Here is an 18,503-nt window from a genome sequence, read left to right on the forward strand (position 1 = left end):
CCTAGCCTAGCCTGGGACATTTCTACTCCTCTGAGTCAGGATGCATAGTTTCTGGGGTGCTCTTAGCCAGGAAGGAGGGGCCCGGTCCTGGGAGTGGGTGGAGGTGGGGCCAAGATTTATCTAGGTGGGATCAGATGAGCCAGAAGAGCCGCTATCCAAAGGCCATGCCCTTTTGTCTGTTTGGCTTTGCCTTTCTCACTCAGTTTTGGCCCCTGGATAGCTCGGCAGTTGGGGGCCACTCTGGGGTGCCCGGGGACCCCCAGAAGCCAGTCTGCAAGTGTGAACAGCTCATAGGCAATGACATGTCTCTGTGGACAATGGTTGGTTAATATTCTGAAGGGGGCTATGGAAGAAGGTATGACAAGGAGCCCAGACACCCTCTTCCCCGAAGGCCGTGGCTCCCTGAGCCTCCTTACTTTTAAAGATCTCCGAATCGAAGCCAGCATCCTTCCCCACGTAAGCTGAAAATCCAAAGCAAATGGAGTTTGAGAAGGTTCAGACCTCATATCCCTATTCGATTAGAGGCAAGGGTTTGGCTGTGGGTTTCCATCTTGGTCTATTGGTGAGTCTCCCTCTGGCCGCTGGAAGTTCCTTTACCCCTCTGGGCCTCTCCTTTCTCGGTAACTTGGGGGCAGTGGCTCCTCGCTCCTGATGGTGGGGTTCTGAATAAGTGAGTTCACATGAATGAAGCCTTCAGCCAGAACCGGGCACACAGTTAGTGCTCAATAAATGGTGATTTCCATCCTCTGCCCAGACCCACTGTCAGGATCATGCAGTCTGCATAGAGGCCAACTCTGGTCAGCATGGGATTCTGGTGGGGACAGAGAGCAGGCGAAGGGCAGCGCTAAGACTAGGGCCATCTGGGGGCTTACGGGTGATATCCAGAGTGATGTTGACAAAGACCACAGAGCCTAATAATAGCTCTTGTTCACATGGGACATATTAATTCACATATTATCCTCACAGTGCCTTGTCTGTTAGTGCCATTTCATCCTCTTGTACAGATGAAGAAACTGAGGCATAATCCCCCAGCTAGTACCCCAGCAGCCTGAAGCCATGATGGGACTGGTCCCTGGTAAGGCCCTTCCTGAGTGATGCCTGGAGGGGGCTGGGAGGCTGCCCAGAGTCACACAAAGTCAGTGAAAGACTCAGGATTAGAACCCAGACCTCCTGCTTCCCAACCCGGGGCCTTTTATCAGTTGCTATGGAGATGAGAGCAGGGGAGGGATGGTAATGGCTGTGAGTGGATCCCCTTAGTAGGAGGCTGGCTGGAATCTGAGGGTGGATCCCAGAGTTGCTGGCCTTGATGGAGAGAGGGACAGGGGTCTGGAAGAAGGGATGGGAAGGATGGGTGGACAGAGGGAGGCAGGGCCCTGATGCTTGACCTTGGTCTTGAATCTAAGCATAGCCTATAAGGGCAGCCCAAATTCCAGAGATAGCCGGACTGGTGGAAGGGACAGCTGCCTTCCAAGAGCTATTTGGGGAACAGGGCAGATGGGAGGGAGCGGACTGTGAAGGACCAGGTCTGATGAGAGGCAGGGAGGGGGCTGGACGCCAGCCTGTCTGCTGCCCAGGGAGTGTGTGTAAGTGTGTGCGTGTGCGCACGTGTGTGTGTGTGTATGCAACCTCTCTCTCAGGGGCCCTGAGGACAAGGCAACAGTTTCCTGGGCCCAGAGGCATGGCCTGCTGGCTATGCTCCGCCCTCCTCATGGCGCGGGGAAGAGAGAATTACGGCTTCCCCAAACCCACTACAGGCCACGCTTTACCTCTACCATCTCTTTTAATTCACCTGAGCACCTGAGCGCGATGGGGGGAGACCCCCTTTACAGACAAGGAAGCTCAGAGAAGTGAAGCGAGGTCCCCAGGCTCACACAGCCGGTCCGCGGCAGAGCCAGAATGCGGACATGGGTCTGGCTGACTCCCGAGTGTCTCCCCCGCCTTGTGCCGTCATCTCAGATGCCCCTGGGAGAACCCCACCAGTCGGGAACTGCTCCACTGGGAAATATGCACCAGAACCCAACTGGGGAAGTCAGGTCCAGGGGAGAGTTGGGAAGGCTCAGCCTTTCCCCCTAAGGACCCCCTCAGGAGGGCTGGCAGGACCAGGCCACCCTCCTGGGGGCCATAAGCTGGGTCCTAACCCCCAGCCCAGCCCAATGAAATGAACACGGCTTTTGGAGATAGTTGTATAGTTTGTGCAATCTGAGGGACTCTCCCTTGTTCCGTAGGCTCCAGGGAAGTGAGTCTCTATGGCTGTCTTGGTCACCCGGTCCCAGGCCCGATACCCCTGCATCAAGGGGCCTCCCAGGTCTAATACCCCTGCATCAAGGGGCCGTTCTCAAGTCTAAGCGCAGATTCACGTCCTCCTCTGCTCACCCTGGGGGTGCTGCGGGCTAGCCTGACTGGTGGGAATGGGAGTGCTTACTTCGGACAAGGACTTTGGCAAAGGAGGAGGCCTGGCCATAGGCATTCTTCACCTTCACCGTGTATGTGGCTGCGTCCTCCACGGTGCATCTGAAAAGGAGAGAGGAAGGGCCCCCTGAGACTGCTGGGCTCCATGGGAAACTCCCCACGTGTGGGAGGGAGAGGCAGGCATTCACATGAAGGCTTGGCGGGGGTGGGGGTGGGGACTTTAGGCTCTGGTTCAGGCCCCAGCTCTGAAATGCTGTGTGCCTTTGGACTGGCCACTGCCCTTTGCTGGGCCTCAATGTCCTTCTCTGAAGAACTAGGGACACAACACCAGCCTAACCCAACTCAGGTGAAAGAACTGTGAAAATATGATCGTCATTCCTGAGTTGGTAGGATCAGACAGGTCAAGTGACTTGCCCAGAGTCACACAGCACCCAGAATTCAACCCAGCTTCAAGGTGACAAGTTCACTCCTAGGCATAGCCTCCTGCCCTGTCAACACCTCCAAATCAGAATCCAGGAGCAGGAGTGGGGCACGGACTTGGAGCAGGAGCAGGGCACCCCTGCCAGTCTGTGCCAGAACTGGGCCAGATGCCCAGGTGTTCTCAGTCTCAGTCCTTGGTCTCATCACTAGTCAGGCCAACCCCATCTCATTCCCAGAGCTTGTGCTGGGTCCATTCCAGGACTACACTGGGACAAAGAGAGTCATTGGGTTGTGGCCATCTGGCTCCATCAGCAAGCAGAGAGGCTCCTTGGTATCCCTGCTCTTACCCTGACTGCTTGGGGGTAGGAATCTGTCTTGCTTCAAGGACTGGGCCCACCTGCCTCTCCAGGCAACCTTGACCCTGCATGCCTTCCCTGATTGCCCAGCCCACGGCCCCCACCCTTTGTGGTCTCCTGTGGTCAGATACTTATGTCCATGTCTCCCCACTTTGCTTCTGGAGGGTAGGATCGATGTCCTGTCCAGATTTGTGGCTCTGCAGCCCAAGTTGGTTGAGAGGAAGGGATTGGTGTATTGGAAGGAACCCAGCTGGAGGGAACGGCCTCAAACTCAGGTCCTGCCCTATACAAGCCATGCAGGACCCTACATCTTTTGGAGCCTGGGTGTCCTTTACTGCACCACGGACAAGGCTTCCCTGCGGGAATGGTGATGAGCAGCATTAATTGTGTGTGTGTGTGTGTGTCCCCTCATACAGGGCTTGGCACCGGCAGGAAGTCAGCACATGGTGGCTCATGGGAGCCCTAATGTGTGCTCTGGGGGGCACTGCGCTCACAGCCCCTGGGGCCCACACTCCATGTGTGCTGCTGCTGCCTTCATTTTTTTTTTTTTTTTTTAAGTAGGTTCTGCACCCATTGTGGGGCTTGAACTCAAGACCCTGAGATTAAGACCTGAGCCAATATCGAGCTCAACTGCCAGAGCCACCCAGAAGCCCCACTCCTTCTCCCTTCAAAACCATGCTTAAGAGTCACTATCTCCTGACAGGCCCATCTAGCTGTCTCCCCTCCAACCGCCTCTCCTTGCAACCTTGCCTGTGTGTGTGTGTGTGTATGTGTGTGTGTGTGTGTGTGTGTTTCTCTCCCCGGCAGGGAGCACCTGCAGCATTCCCAGCTCAGCATTCAGTCCATCCAGCTGGCCTCTGGCTCCGAATTTCTTCTCGTGTATTCCAGGGCATTGGAATGACAGAAGAATATCTGTTAAATACTGATTTCCAGGCCCCATTCCAGAATAAGACCCACTTAATCTGACTCTCTGGAGGCAAGAGGAGGCCCCATGTCATGAACCAGTGTTTTAATGAGCACCCCAGATTCTTCTGAACACGAGGCTGACTCAGTTAATAAGGATTTGAAGTCTTGCTCTGGCTTCGGGTGGGTGGGGGGTTGGGGCTTGGAGGTCATGGGTCTCTCTAGGGGTCTCACCTTCTAATCTCCAGTGTCAGAAGGCCATAGTTGTTGGTGATTCGGTACTTCCCAGCGGGGAAGAGGCGGGGATCGATTCTCATGTCATTTTTGTACCTGTGGGAACACAAAGGTCTATGGCAGGCAGTGTGGCTCTGAGGGGGCAGGACCCAGAGGCTCTCAGGCCTGGATTCCAACCTCAGCTTTGTGCTATTTCCTTGTCTATGGGACGCGAGACAGCACCTTCTCTGCTCTGAACCTCAGCTGTCCTCATCTGTGAGATGGGAGTAATAAGAGCACTAACTTCATAAGGTTGCAGGGAAAATCAAATGCAGCAAGATACGTAAAGTTTTCTCTAGTGCCCCGAGCACTGTCCACACTCTGGGGTTCATTTACCTTCTGGGAAGGGTCAGGGGACAGAGAAGACGGAGCCCATAATTAGTGGCAGCTGCCCTCTGAGGGGGTTGCCACAGAAGGTGCCCCATTCTTCCTTCCTTGTCAGCCTCTCAGGAGGACGGTTCTTTATCTTGGCACTCATTAGGGTGCTTTGAGACAGCTTGCCGGGGTTCTGCACAGAAGCTTTTGGAAATTTGTATAAGAAGCTGTTCATTGGTCTCCAGTGACCATTCCCTCTTTCTTTTCTCTTTTCTTTCTTTCTTTCTTTCTTTCTTTCTTTCTTTCTTTCTTTCTTTCTTTCTTTCTTTTCTCAAGTTGGCTCCATGCTGGGTGTGGAGCCCAACACAGGGCTTGAACTCACTACACTGAGATCAAGACCTGAGCTAAGATCAGGAGTCCAGGAGGCAAAACTGCCTGAGCCATCCAGGGGCCCCTCCCTCTGACTCTAAAGGAACAGGATTCATCACTGAGCTGCCCAGTGTGACACCAACTTCCTGCCCTCTTTTTCTTTTTTTAAAGATTTTTAAAATTTATTTGACAGAGAGAGATCACAAGTAGGCAGAGAGGCAGGCAGCAAGAGAGTGGGGGAAGCAGGCTCCTCACTGAGCAGGGAGCCCGATGTGGGACTCGATCCCAGGACCCCTAGATCACGACCTGAGCCGAAGGCAGAGGCTTAACACACTGAGCCTCCCTGGCGCCCTCCTGCCCTCTTTCTACTAGGTGTGGCCATGTGACTAAGACTTGTCAACACAAAGTAAGCACAAATGCCATGTGGCCGCTACTGATGATTCTTTGCCCCCTTCTATGTCGTAGTTCCCTCCATGTGACGGCAAGAATGTGGCCCAGACGGTGGCCATCTTGCACAAGGAAACCCAGGGCTGTGCCCTCCAGCAGTGAGGGGAGCAGAGTCTGTGAGCAGAGTCACACAGCTGCCCCAACCTGTCCAACTCAGGCGCGCAGACAAAAGAAAAATAAACTCCCGTCTTATTAAAGCCATTAAGAAAATCTCCGTGCCCAGCCCGAGTCCCAGATCATTCTGGAGTCAGAATTTCTGGGGACGGGGCTCTGTCCACAGCCCCTTGTTGGGGTTTGGAGGCCTAAGGAGTCACGGCTGGTGAGTGAAAGTCTGTGAAGCCTGGGAGGCCTGGGTTCTTGACCCAGCTGGCTGGGTGACCTTGCCCAAGTCAGTCCCCCTCTCTGGGCCTCTGTGTCTATGAGGCTGTTGCGGACAGTCAGTCCCAGTGGTGTTTGAGGTCGAAGGGAGGCCACAGCCAAGAGAGGGCGCCCTGGGCTCAGTGCATCACCTTCCTGGGACTCGGCTTCCCCGCCCCCACCCCCTGTTTGTGTCCATGGCAACCAAACAGTGCCACACCCACCCCCCCATCCCCATCCCCTTCCAGGCTGCACCCTCTTCTGAAAGAGGCCCAGCTAAGTCTTCTTTGGGGAGGGCAGTGCCTTATCTTGACAACCGATCTTTCTACCTCTCCTAGGCCTGGGGGCCAAAGTCAGTTCCCCCTACCCCCACTTATCAGGAACATTCCAGACACCTCGGCCTGGCCAGCTTCCAACTTTCAAAGGAAAAATCAGCAGCTGCAGCTCTGGGCAAGGCCTGGACAGCCAGAGACCTCGGTGTTCATCTTGCCTCTCGCTGGGGCCCCGTCTCCCACCTGAAGGCAGCCCCGCGAAGACACAGGCTGTGCAGCTGACCCTACGGGACAGCCAGTCATAAAACAGTGCCCAGATGACCGAGGCGAGGCGTCGGGCCCACAACCTGGCTCAGAGAGGCCCCCATAACACAATGAGGTTTTTATTATTTATCTCAATGTTTTTTTCTTCACAGATTTCCGTCTTGGGTTTTACTTTTGAAGGCTGCTGGGCCTGGGAGACCGATTCCGGTATCATCTAGAATCGTGGCCAGGGCCTACCTCTCCCACCTTAATGTGGCCAGACTGGGCCTTGCCTGACTTGTCCTGCTGTTGTCCCTGCATTCAGGAAGTGCTCAATAATTGCTGAATGAATGTACTCGCCTGATGAGCCTGGGTGTGCCGGGATCTTCCTTTTGACCGGGGTGGCGGTGGGGGAAGGAAGGATGTCTGCCAGGAGCTGGTCAGAGCCTGGGGGCCAATGCCAGGACAGTATATGGCCCTGCCCAAACCGACCGGCCGACGGCGGAAAACCAGATCCCCAAAACCAGGAGCACTGGGGACCACCTGTGTTGCTTCTGCTGGAGGGGTGCCTGGCCTTGCTTCTACCACTTACCACACTCAGCTCCCTGTTGTGGCAACACTGCTGGCAGGGTGGACGGGAGTCTCTTCTCTGAGAGGCTCCTCCGGAATGCCTTAGATGTGGGCCTCAGTGCCAGAACAGCACAGGGCGGGGCGGGGCCACCGGGCAGGACAGCTGAGGCACTGACCCCCTCCTCAACCCAGGCCAGCTGGCAGGAGCAGTTCTCCTACCTGGCCAGCCTCTTGCAGCCAGGGACTGCCTTGGTCCCCATAGAAATCCAGTGCCCAGCACGAATTCCAGCTCCCCGCACCCTTTTGTGAGTGCGTGTCATCTGGCAAGGACCAGCCCCGAAGCCCGCTTCCTCGATGCCTCTCCTGATTGCTCCCGGCCTAAGTGCTTTCTCTGTCTCTGACTTCTGAAGCATTACATGTGCCTCAAGGAAGAACAACAAGCCCAATTTTCACTTTCGAACTCTCTAGGCCGGTAGCAACACCGATGGTTGGGAGGCAAGAGACCCAAGTTTGAATTCGGACTCAAACTGGCTGTGTGATCTTACACAAGTCACACTACCTCTCTGACCCAGGGGTGGCCCCAGAGCTCAAAGGAGAAGAAAGTGGTGGGTCAGTAAAAGTGGGTTCAAGGATACAATGTTGCTTTTTTCCTTCATGATCTCTATTGTTTATGTGCTTATCCTCTCTCTCCTACTAGACCATGGCCTTATTCACTCTCAAGATCTGGTTTATGTGTCACCTCCCCTGAGAAGCCTTCCTGGATCCTCGAGAGAGAGGCAGCCACCTCGCTGTCTTCATCTTTACTCTTGTATTCCCAACTGCACCCATGAATGTACTTCTCTGTACAATGACATTTCTCTTTGGGGCTGAGCATTCTTTGAGGGGAGGTTGTGTCTGGTTCATTTCTATGCCTCAGTGCCTGAGTCTGGGTCTGGGGCCGATCCCTCTGCTGGTAGCTATTTGTTGAAATCCTCTCCTTATCCCCCAGCATACCTGCCCTTGGGTCTAAGACCCAGAGGGAGCCCCCTAAACAGTGGGAGCCACTTGCCACCTCCCTTCCCCTCCCGTCCCCTCGGTCAGATTCTGCTGTGGTTACACTCCCAGGAATGGCGTCTTCTACTTTCCCAGCCCCTCTCAAGCTCTGAGGCTTCCCCGTAAGTGTGGCATTAAATCCTCACCACACGCAGGCTGGGCAGGAGGCCTTCAACCCATTTTACAGAACAGGAGAAAGGAACAGGACCGGAGAGGTTGAGATGTGGCTGGAGCCACACCCTGCGTTTGTAGAGAGAGCAAGGTCTGGACACAGGGCTCTCACTCCAGGTCTGAGTTCCTCGCTGTGGGGCGGGGGGGGGGGGGGGGGCTGCCCTCCCTGCCTCCCGTTCTGCTCCTCTGTCCCCTGCCTGCTTCCCGCCATCATCTTCCAAGCCCGGAGACGCCCAGCTCAGAGCAGCTGCCTTCTGCCACCTGAGTCATATTTTTCCAAGGGCTGGCTCCCCAGTGGCCCCGTCTTCCTGCCCCAGGCTGGCCAGGAGGAGGCTAAGAATAACCCATCCTGAGCCTTGGAGCAGCTGCTGCTCTCTCGGGGGAAGGGGGGGGACGGGCCGAGCTCAGGGTTTGTGGGGTTGCAGCTTTCCTAAGGCAGCAAGAACTTCATTCAGAGGGGAGGAAGTGGGCTCCTGGAAGGAGGTGCTGGGATGTAAAGTACACACACTCAGTTAACTCTGCAAGCTCAGAGCCTGGGGGCATGTGAGGACCCCCTTCTCTCCTGCCGCGGTGGCTTACCAGGTGACCTGGGGTGGAGGCGAAGCCTGGACAGTACAGGTCAGCAGGACCGTAGCGTGCTCCCAGACGGCGTGGGAGCGCAGAGGGATCCAGAACCAGGGCCCCCGGCCGGAACACAGCTCCCTCAGCTCCTTGGCCTCCCGGACCTTCTCCTCTGTCTGGAGGCGGGAGGGGATCTGTGACTCCCATGAGCCAGGGGATCACATCTCCCCATCTTTGCTGTCACCGATCCCCCGCACACGCAGGCTCTGGGAGGGTCAGCGGAGCGGCGAGGTGGCACAGAGGGCAGGGCATGGGCTTTGGAACAGCTGGCTTGGGGGGTCAAGGCCAGATTCTGCCCCTTCCCGCCTGTGAGACCATAGGCAAGTCCTCAGTTTCCTTATCTGGTAAAATAGGGGTGATAATAATATTCCCTCACCTTCCTGTGGGGTTGTAGTGAGGATTAAGAGAGTTAGTATGTGAAAAATCACGGGCAATGAGAAAGCCCATGAGAGTGTTAGCTATGCTCTCCTGCCCCGGGAGGGGGCACCGAGGGTAGCTTCAGATCCCTGATGTTTGTCAGGAATAGTATTTCCAGAGGTTCTTCTGGGAAGGTCAGTTTACAAGCCCACTCTGGTTTAAAATCCCCACCTCATCCCTGAGAGTGTATACACCACACACATCTGTTTTACAGGTGAGAAAACGGAGGCTCAGGAAGGGTCAGCTGCTTGCCCCAGGTCACACAGCAGGAGGACGGGGACTCCAGCCTTCAGACCCAGTTCCAGACCAGGGCCTGGACTCTTTCCGGGATGTCCAGCCGCCCCTTGGGAGGAGGGCAGGTGAGGTGGGTGGCCCGTGATGGGTCGCAGGTCCCCAGACCCCCTCACCCGCTGCCTCAGCGCCTTCCGGTCGCGTCTCTGGCGCAGCAGCCACTGGGTCTGCAGGAAGGCGATCTCCGTCCTCTCCCAGTCGTTGCCGAAGCCCACTCGCTTCTGCCCCCGCTCCTCCAGCTCCACGGCGGAGGTCTGGCGCCTCAGCTGGGACTCCCTGCGCAGCAGAGGCCGGCAGCGGCCGAGGGCCCAGGGTTCGTGGGGGCACCCTGGCCAGGGCCGCCCGGCCTCCCCACGCCAGCCTTGCCAGCTGCACTTGAAGGTTGTTGAGGACAAGAGCAGCTTTTAATCCTCTCTTGCTTCCAAAATACCTGACTGCCCTGCTTTCAGTAGGTGCATAATAAGTACTATGGCTATAGTCCCAAGGCCCTTTCACAAGTCTTTCTTCCTCTTGTCTTCACGACGACCAAGTGGACAGGAGTAGTCCCCCGATTTTATAGGGCAGGGACTTGCTTCAAGCTGCTAGGACCAGGAACTGGGCCTTAGTCTAACCCAGGTCTCAGCCTCCCATGCCCTCTGGCAAAGCCCCGTGGTCAAGTGCGGCCCCCACCCTCTCCCACGGGGGTGGGTCTCACTACTGCCTGGGGACCTACCCAGAGAGTGTTCTAGGCCCCTGTGCTAGATGTGACTCTGGGCAGAGTCTGTAAGTCCAATGTGGGGGACTGGCCCTTTCTCAGCCCAGAGCTGTCTGAAAAGGTCACTGACTTACCGAGAGGTGTCTGAGGAGGCCGTCAGAGCCAGGGCGGCTGCGAGGGCGTAGTCTGCAGCGCTGAACTGATACTCTTCCTCACTGACCGGGGAAAAGGGAGTTAGGGGCTGGTGCAGGATTTCCTGGAGATGTGGTCCCAGTGTCCCTGAGCTTAAGGCAGCATCTACCTAACCTGTCTCAGGACACTAGGGAGCACAGCTTTGCCTTCCCCCTCAGACTGGGACCTCCACAAAGCAGGGCTGTGCTTCCCCCCTCAGGCTGGGACCTCCACAAAGCAAGGCTGTGCTTCCCACCTCAGGCTGGATTCTCCAGAAAGAAGGGTCTCCAGATGACAGTGTTGAACTTCTTACCTCAGACTGGCTTATCTGGAAAGCAGGCTACGCCTCCCCACTCAGACTGGGGACCCTTCGGGGTGGGGCAGTGGCCTGGGTGGGGTCCCTGATGATCCCACCTGCTGCGGAAGGTCCTCCTCCGCACTGAGGAACCCATGTGCAGGCTGTGCTGCCGCTCCTCCTTGTGCTCCTCCTCCTGGCGGTGTTCCAGCCGGTGGACCTCCACGGCCTGGGGGGGCCGGGGCTCCCCCACATTTCCAGGGCTGTGGGGCAGAGTCATGGCTGCGAGAGCAACAACCTGCCAGGTGGGGTGCACGGTCATTCTACCAGGCACCTGCCCATCCCTTCCCCATGTGGTCCCGGGCATCCCTGGGAAGTTTGTGGGGTGGGAGTTCTCTCTCCAGGGGGCAGACAGCAGGGAGACCAGGGAGGGGGCAGGGACCTGGCCAACAGGACAGAGACAGGCTTCGCACTCTGAGCCTGGCTAGGGCATCAGTCCTTGCCCTCTGCAGCTGCATGAGCAATAGCTCTGCCCTTTCCTGCCTGTGACCTGGGCAAAGTCTTCCCTTTTCTGGGCCTCCACTGATGAGTGATCCAACACTGTGGTGTCCGAGGGCTGCTCTGGGACTCAAGATGAGCGGATGGCCTCACTCTTCCTGCACACGCCCACCCAGCCCTACCTCGGAGCCTTTGCCTGCTCTGGTTGCTGCTCTGGGGGGAGCCTTTCCTCACTTCTGGCTTGCTGAGCCCCACTCAGGCTTGACAGCCCAAGCCAAGAAAGCATACTTCCGTTGGTGCAAGGGTCAGGGGTGGGGACTCTGGGCGTGGTCCCGCTTCTCATTCCAGCTATGGGTGTGTGCCCTTGGGCAAGACTCTGTGACTTAGTTTCCTCATCTGTGAAATGGGTCTACTGAATTTCCGGGGTGGTGGTCAACGTTGGAAGAGTGCTAGGAGCATAGCAAGTGCCACGGAAGCATTAGATATTAGCATGCTTTTTCGGAGTAACCCTGCCGAAAAACTACCCGCCACCTAGAATTTTTCTCTCCTTTAATCCTTTTTATGCTTTTTCTGTCTGCACTCCGCAGTCTAGCTCTGATTCAGAAAACACCTCCCCTTATGAAATTACTTCGTATTTGTACATCGTCACTCTCCAACAAGACTATAAGTGAGTTAAAAGTAACAACAGTGAGTGTTTTCAGTGTGCTGGCCCCATTATCTTCCTGTCTTACTGATGAGGAGGAAACGTGCTTGTCCAAGTTCAACCAGCTGGTTGAGGTTGGGACTATGAGTGGCACCGGACTCTGAGCTCTCTTGACATCTATGACACATGTCTACTCGAGACCAGGCCTTGACTGTGGCTGGGCACACAGTAGGCCACAGGGCCGTTCTTCTCATAAGGGCATCATGAGGGAGGGCTCCCCCTTTGTACTCCTGAGGCTCAGGTCTGGGCCATAGGTGGTACCCAGTCAGGGCTGGGTTCAATGAGTGTGGAGGGAGCCTCAGGGATCCGGGAGTGACTCCATGAGTGTGGAGAGGCAGGTAGGGAGAGTGGGAGGCCCAGGAACGAGCTGTTTTGGGTTCTTGCACAAAGCTCTTGCCCCAGTCTGGGCCGTGGTGTCACAGCTGGTCTCTGAGGGTCCCTCTGATGCTGAGGCTCTAGGATTTGGACCATAGTCCCTGGAGTGGCTTCCATATCTCCTTCAGGTGGGAGTTCGGGGGGGCAGGCCTCTGACCCGGGAGGGTCCTTGATGGGCTTAGTTAGACCTGATGTTGTCCTTGGCCCCAGTCTCCCTGAAGGTCCTCCTGGCAGTGGTGGAATGTGTGTGTGTGTGTACTGCTTCTCTAAGTCCATAGCATGGGAGATGGGCCTGCTGGCCTCATTAGAGCACCACGGCCCTGTGGGCCTGTTGTGGGGTGTCAGGGGAGACAATCTCCATGGGCATTTACCCTTTCTAGTTCCCAAAAGTGTGCTCCCTTTTAGTATCTGGATTACTGCAGTGTTAGCCAGAACCAAAGCCTGCCCCAAGCCTCCGTGGTCTCCTGCCGATGACCTGAGACGAATGTAAGAGGACTGTCACCCCTTGGGCTTCCCATGTGGCCCCCCCACCCCGAGGAACAAGCTCTGCTCGCTCCCAGAGAATGACTCATTCAGGCTCATTCTGTGCCTCCTTCCTCACAGCCCTGGGGAAGTGGCCTCGATGGGGAGCCCCCTCCCCCCACCTTTCCTGGGACACCGTGGCCCTGGCTCCAGCAACTGAGGAACGTTCCCTGGCATCAGCTGCTGGCTCCCTTCCCCGGATGCTCTGTTCCTGATTAGCACCGTGGCGGGGTGGGGCGGTGACTGGCACCCATCCCTGACCTCCTGGGCCTCCCGCAGCCAGACCCCCCCCCACCCCAGCTTCAGCAGATGAGCCATCAATTATTTTTAAAGCACTGACTGCTTGGGATCAAACAGCAGTGGGAGTGAAGCAGCAAGTGTTCCTGGCGGGGAGGGGTCGGTGGGGTGTGGACCGCAGGGAAGCAGCCCCCTGCCCTCTCCCAGGGGTACAAGGCCTGGGTCATGGGTCCCGCAGCATGGCCTCCCCTTTTCTCCCTAGCCGCCGTCTGCTTTCCCCCCAGGCCCTCTCACGGGCACCCCCAGAGACCAGGGGCAAGGAGGATGAGCCCCTTCCTCAGGAGGGAAAGGGCAGGGCACAGAGGCTGAGTGGCTGGCAGAGCCCGAGGGCAGAAAGCTGGGTCCCAGGGGCCGGCCGTGCTCTGCCAGCTTCTGAGTCCAGAATTCTGACCCTGCCGTGGAGTGGCCGAGGCCACCCCTTCCCTCTCTGGGCCTCGGTTTCCTGCCAGTGAGCCTGGGCTGGACGCGTGCCCTCCTGGCCCTGAGAGTCAGGCCTGGAGGGCTTCCTCCCTTTCCCCGCCTGCCTGGTGGGCCAAGCAGGCCTCCAGAGGCCAGGAGTCCATTAGCTCTGCCGGGCCTGCCAGCTCACCGTGGGCCCGTCCACTCTGCGGGCATTCCCGATCGTGTCTCCAGCAGCTGTCACATCACAGAGGGCTCAGCACAGACGACGGAGGGCCACACAGAACAGTGAGGGGACGCAGGTCGCCACAGTCCCCTCCAATTGTCACTCGAGGGTGCTACCTAAGCACGCGTGTACTTTTTCTTCCCAGATCCCTCAGGCTCCTTTCCCAACACACACACACACACACACACCCTACTTCCCAATGGAAAACTGAGGGGCTCAGTTTCTGAAGGTGTCCCTGCCCACCCCGATCCCTGGAGGGGACTCACAGAGGCAGCTGCGCCCGCTCAGGCGTCTCTGGGGAGACGATTCCAGAGGATGAGCTGGACCTTGGTTTCTTCTTGCCCTGGGCTCAGCAGGGACGGGGAGAAGAATGTGATCCTGGAGCCTGCGTGGGCCTTAAATATAGCAGCGCTGAGACAGTTGATGACAATGGATGGGAACTATGGGGAGGGGGGGGCAGAGAGGAGGGGCTGTCCCTCCAGGCCAGCCCCGCTCAGGCGGCAGCAACAGGTGGAGCCCTCCCCACCCCCACCCCAGCCTCCGCACAGGGCTCCTTCCCTCAGCGGGATTCCTTCTGCCCAATTCTAGAGCCCACCCTACCACCTCCAGCCCCAGCTGAAGTAGAGGGAGGGTAAGAGCTCAGGCCTGGTTGGAGGGAAGCAGCTACGGGGTGGTCTTCCCCACTGCTGGGGTTCTGACTGGCGCCTTGGGGCAGACACCCAGCGTCTCTAATCTGACCCCCCCGTGAGCAGTGGAACTCTTCGTCAAGACAGTGGAAAGAATGTGACCTAAAACCAGTGCTCAGTGCTGGTACCGTATCACTGGTCAAAATGGAAGCAGCTTGCTTCTCTCACCAGGTCCTGTGTCGCGTGGGGTGTGGCCCCGGCAGGGGCTTCTTCCTTCACGGGCGGCATTTCTCGGGGTTCCCAAGCGGCCACTTTGTCTTCCCAGACTTTGCCACAGCCCCTCCTGAGCCTCAGTTCTTTCCCCCACCTTCGTTCCCTTTGCAGGCAGAGGAGAGCAACACCCATGGTGTGGAGGAAGCTTTCATTTAGGTGGGGAGACAGGCAGGAATGGAGGTGGGGGGTGATCAGGAAAGTACCCCTGAGCCAGGTCTTGGGGATTGACCTGATTTGAGGAAGGGGGTGTCAGCTCTGGTCCAGAGAGCACAGCTCCCCTCCCTGGCCTCATCCTGGCACCGCCGGAAACACCATCGCTCTTTCTAGTGTCTCAGGGACTGCTCTCCAGAACTGGGGGTTGGGGGTGGTGGGAGGAGGGAGAGGGAGAGGGAGAAAGCGAGAGAATGCAAGGGAGCTCTTCAGCTAAAATCTTAATCTCCTGCCCTATTTGAAACCCTCTTTCTAAGCTCTCCTGCTTCTCTCCCTTCCTCCCTGGCGGCAGTGTTAAAGGCCTCTTCTGGGGAGAACAGTTGAGGTCTGTCTTCCTCCTTGTATGGAGCCGACCTCAAAAGGACTTTCCAAGACCCAGGTGTATACACTCTCCGTGAGGTGTGAGTGTGAATCTGTCCATACAGCAGGGCGGTGTGGGCTTCCAAAGCAGCAGGAGACGGACGTTTCAACTGGTTCTGTGACTGCCTTCCCCGCAAGGCAGCCTGGGGGAGGGGCCACTGCTACTAGCCGTAGGACCTTGGGTGAGTCACTTCTACCTTTCTGCCCCGGTTACCTATACAGTGGGCTCCACGATGCTGGTCTTCCAGGGAGATTGAGAAGATTGGATTAGGGCACGTGATTGCCTGGCTCCCTGGAGACACTGGCTAGATGAGAACGCCACTGATGATTCCGTAGCTCTAGAAATGCTGAGAGCCTACCCTCCTTCTGGGTGTGGGATTCCCATTCAGCCCAGTGATGCCCTTCTTCCTCACTGGGGCAGCGCTTGGGGGAGGTCCGGATGTGTCTTAAGGAGCACACAGCCGACCCCTCAGGTCACAGGGTCGAGCAGAGGTGAGACTTGGAATTCTACAGACCTCGGTTGAAATCCCAGCCTCTGGCCCCTGTGCTCCCTAATGGAGGGACCCTGACCTCCTCTCTGGGCCAACTTAGTTTCTTTGTTGGTGAGTTAGAGGTAAGTTCTAAAACAACGGGAAGCTTGCCTGCCTGTCTCGTCCACTCCATCCCTAGCCCTGAGAACAGCGCCTGCCCTCCAACTAACCCCTTCATATATGCTTGCTGAAGAATGAATGAATGAACGAATGAATACCTATCTTGCAGAATGGTAGTGAGATTCAAATGAGGTTAAGATGTATAAATTGCCGGGTACAGTGGCTGTCTCCTTGTGGTAGTACCCCTCACTAACTCCTTCTTTCTCCCCTTTCCTTCTCTTCTTCTCCCTTTTATTACCTTCCCTGGAAGTATGAGCATTAAGGACAGCTGTTCAAATTCACGTACCCAACACCGTGACCTTCCAAGCCACTATTTCAGATACCAGCCTTCCTTTCCCCCTGCTTCTCTCCCCTCCCTCTTTCTGTCCCTCTCCCCACTCAGTTAATTCTGCTTATGGTTCTTCTCAGACTTACAGGTCAAAATGTATCATCCCTCTGCCACTTCCTCCTGAGCGTGGGAAAGGAAAGTGGCCTTGAGCAGCCTAGGGGCTGAGCATGGGGGCCAGGGTCTCAGGGCTGTGACCCACCAGCCACAGCAAGTGAGGACATTCCTGCCTCTGCTGATTGATTCTGTCTCACTTTCTGGAACGTAGGCTGGGGACAGCCACAGGGGACCAGACTTGGTGGTGACGCATGGTCATAGCCTCCTTGTTCAGGCTGATGCTCGGACCTGGGAGGGGCACAGAGAGACCCAGGCTCTGGGACCCGGGAGGAGCTCTAGTCTCATGGGCCCTATCGTCTGAGTTGGAACTCGGGCATCCCCTGTATGTGCCCCAGGCCAAGGTGCGTGGGAGGGCAGAGGTCTGCAGACTTCACAGGTGGAAATACCCCCCGAGTAACCTTGCCCCGCACCCCCATCCAGGGGCTGGAATAAGGGCGACTTCTGGGAGGTGATTTGAAGCAATCCACAGGGAAACTGTTGGTATGAGGACCTTGTTCCCTCCATTTGCCTGAGAGGCATCACCAAAGGTGTTTATTAGAAATACGGATTCCCCAGGAGCCATTGATTTAGCGGGTCTGGGTGGGGCTGGGGAAGCTGCATTTTTCATACGTTCCCAGGGGATTCTCACGATGCGGCAAGTTTAGGACACCAATGTGGGCGAGTAACTTTTCTAAGCCACATTTTCCCTCACAAAATATCAATAACGCAAAGTTCCATGGCAGTTTACCGGGAGGATGAGTGAACCCCTAAGTGACACGGCTAAGTTCTTCCTTCTTCTTTTTTTAAAGATTTTATTTATCTATTTGACAGACAGAGATCACAAGTAGGCAGAGAGTAAGGGGGGAAGCAGGCTTCCAGCTGAGCAGAGAGCCCGATGTGGGGCTAGATCCCAGGACCCTGGGATCATGACTTGAGCCGAAGGCAGAGGCTTAACCCACTGAGCCACCCAGGCTCCCTGAGTTCCTCCTCCTGGCTCGCAGTCCTGCTAGTGGCCGCCACATCTGTTTACTCCTGTGAAGACTCCCTCAGCAGGGCTAGGTGTGGCAAGGCTATGCAGATTCCTGGTAATGGGGTCAGGGCCTAGGACACTCGGGGATGCCAATGCCTCTGCCCAGAGGGGCTTCAGGCCCTTTGCCTTCTAGCTGTTTCCAGCCCTATCTGCCAGCCTGGGCTGCGTGCTTGGGAGCCCAGAGACCTGGGCCTGCCCCTTCGTGGGGCCTGGGCTGCCTGCTTGGGAGGCTCACAGGGCTCAGAGCCATTCCTCTCTCCCCTTAGGCATTCAGGCTCCACCCTCAGAAAGTCATGGAGTAGTTAGGACATCTGTCACCCCGAGGAGCTTAGAGAGCTTCTCAGCCCTTTTATGGCCTTAAAAATAGATCTCTGTGACTCCCTGTCCCACTTACCTGGTGAGAACAGTCCGGCTGTTAAGTTGTTTCTCATTACTGAAGACAGTCAACCTTTGGCCAAGTAGACTTGTTTGTAGTGCGGGGGAGGGGAATAATCATGGGGCCACCTTAGCGGCTGCTGAGAGAGCAGCCGAGGTGGTCAGGAGGGTGGCCCATCCCTCTGTTATGGAGATATTGGATCTACACCCGTGACCCTGAAGAGATGTTAAAAATTAATAACAAGCAGATAAGAGCACCACCAGCTGCTGCTGTGTTGTGTGTGGGGTGGGGGGTGAGGAAGAGGAGGGAGACACATCTGGGTGCAGAGAACGGAGGACATTGTATACTCGGGAAGGTCGTGCTGAGGCAACAAACGTTGATCTTGTTTCTCAGAAATGTTCAGAAGAGGTTTCGGGACAACAGGGTGTCAACAGGTCCTGACCCCTTAAGGACCCCATTGGGGGCCGCCTTCCTTGCGCCCCCTCCATCTCATCTCCGAGAATCCACACTAGTGTGGGAAGCTCCTTCTCGTGAGGAGGACGGAAACACTGGGTTTGAGCTCCAGCGGTGTCGGTGTCCCGGCTTCAGTGGGAGGCCCCTAGCTGGGTCCCTTCTCTCTGGACCTTGGTTATCTCATCCTAGGGTCATCTGGGAGGTGAATGACACAAAGGACATGTCAGCATGCTGTAAGCACAAGCAAGAGGCCATTTCCTTATGGGAGAGCGGCCACAGGGGCAGAAAGGCAAGTGAGCGAGCACCGAGTACCGAGCACCGAGCACCAAGTACTGAGCACCGAGCACCGAGCACTGAGCACCAAGCACCTCACTGCCTCTGCTGAAGTGTGGGGAAGGAGATCTTCAGGGAATGCCACCGCACTCCCAAACAACTTCCCCCTGCAACCTCAGAGAGAA

At 56.6% G+C, this 18,503-nt stretch overlaps 1 protein-coding gene across 1 annotated transcript in view; it reads right to left on the reverse strand.

Annotated features, from left to right (window-relative positions):
- Positions 1–10,906, reverse strand: part of MYOM3 (myomesin 3) — a 43,100-nt gene extending 32,194 nt beyond the window's left edge. The window contains exons 1-7 of the mRNA XM_044237438.1: positions 10,746–10,906; positions 10,295–10,375; positions 9,583–9,742; positions 8,717–8,874; positions 4,323–4,418; positions 2,423–2,511; positions 417–461 (exon numbers count right to left, since the gene is read on the reverse strand). Coding sequence (XP_044093373.1) covers positions 417–461; positions 2,423–2,511; positions 4,323–4,418; positions 8,717–8,874; positions 9,583–9,742; positions 10,295–10,375; positions 10,746–10,906 — 790 coding nt within the window. The remainder of the gene's footprint in view (positions 1–416; positions 462–2,422; positions 2,512–4,322; positions 4,419–8,716; positions 8,875–9,582; positions 9,743–10,294; positions 10,376–10,745) is intronic.
- Positions 10,907–18,503: the final 7,597 nt, after the last annotated feature.

This window comes from Neovison vison, chromosome 2 (assembly GCF_020171115.1).
Source record: "Neovison vison isolate M4711 chromosome 2, ASM_NN_V1, whole genome shotgun sequence".
NCBI lineage: Eukaryota > Metazoa > Chordata > Mammalia > Carnivora > Mustelidae > Neogale > Neogale vison.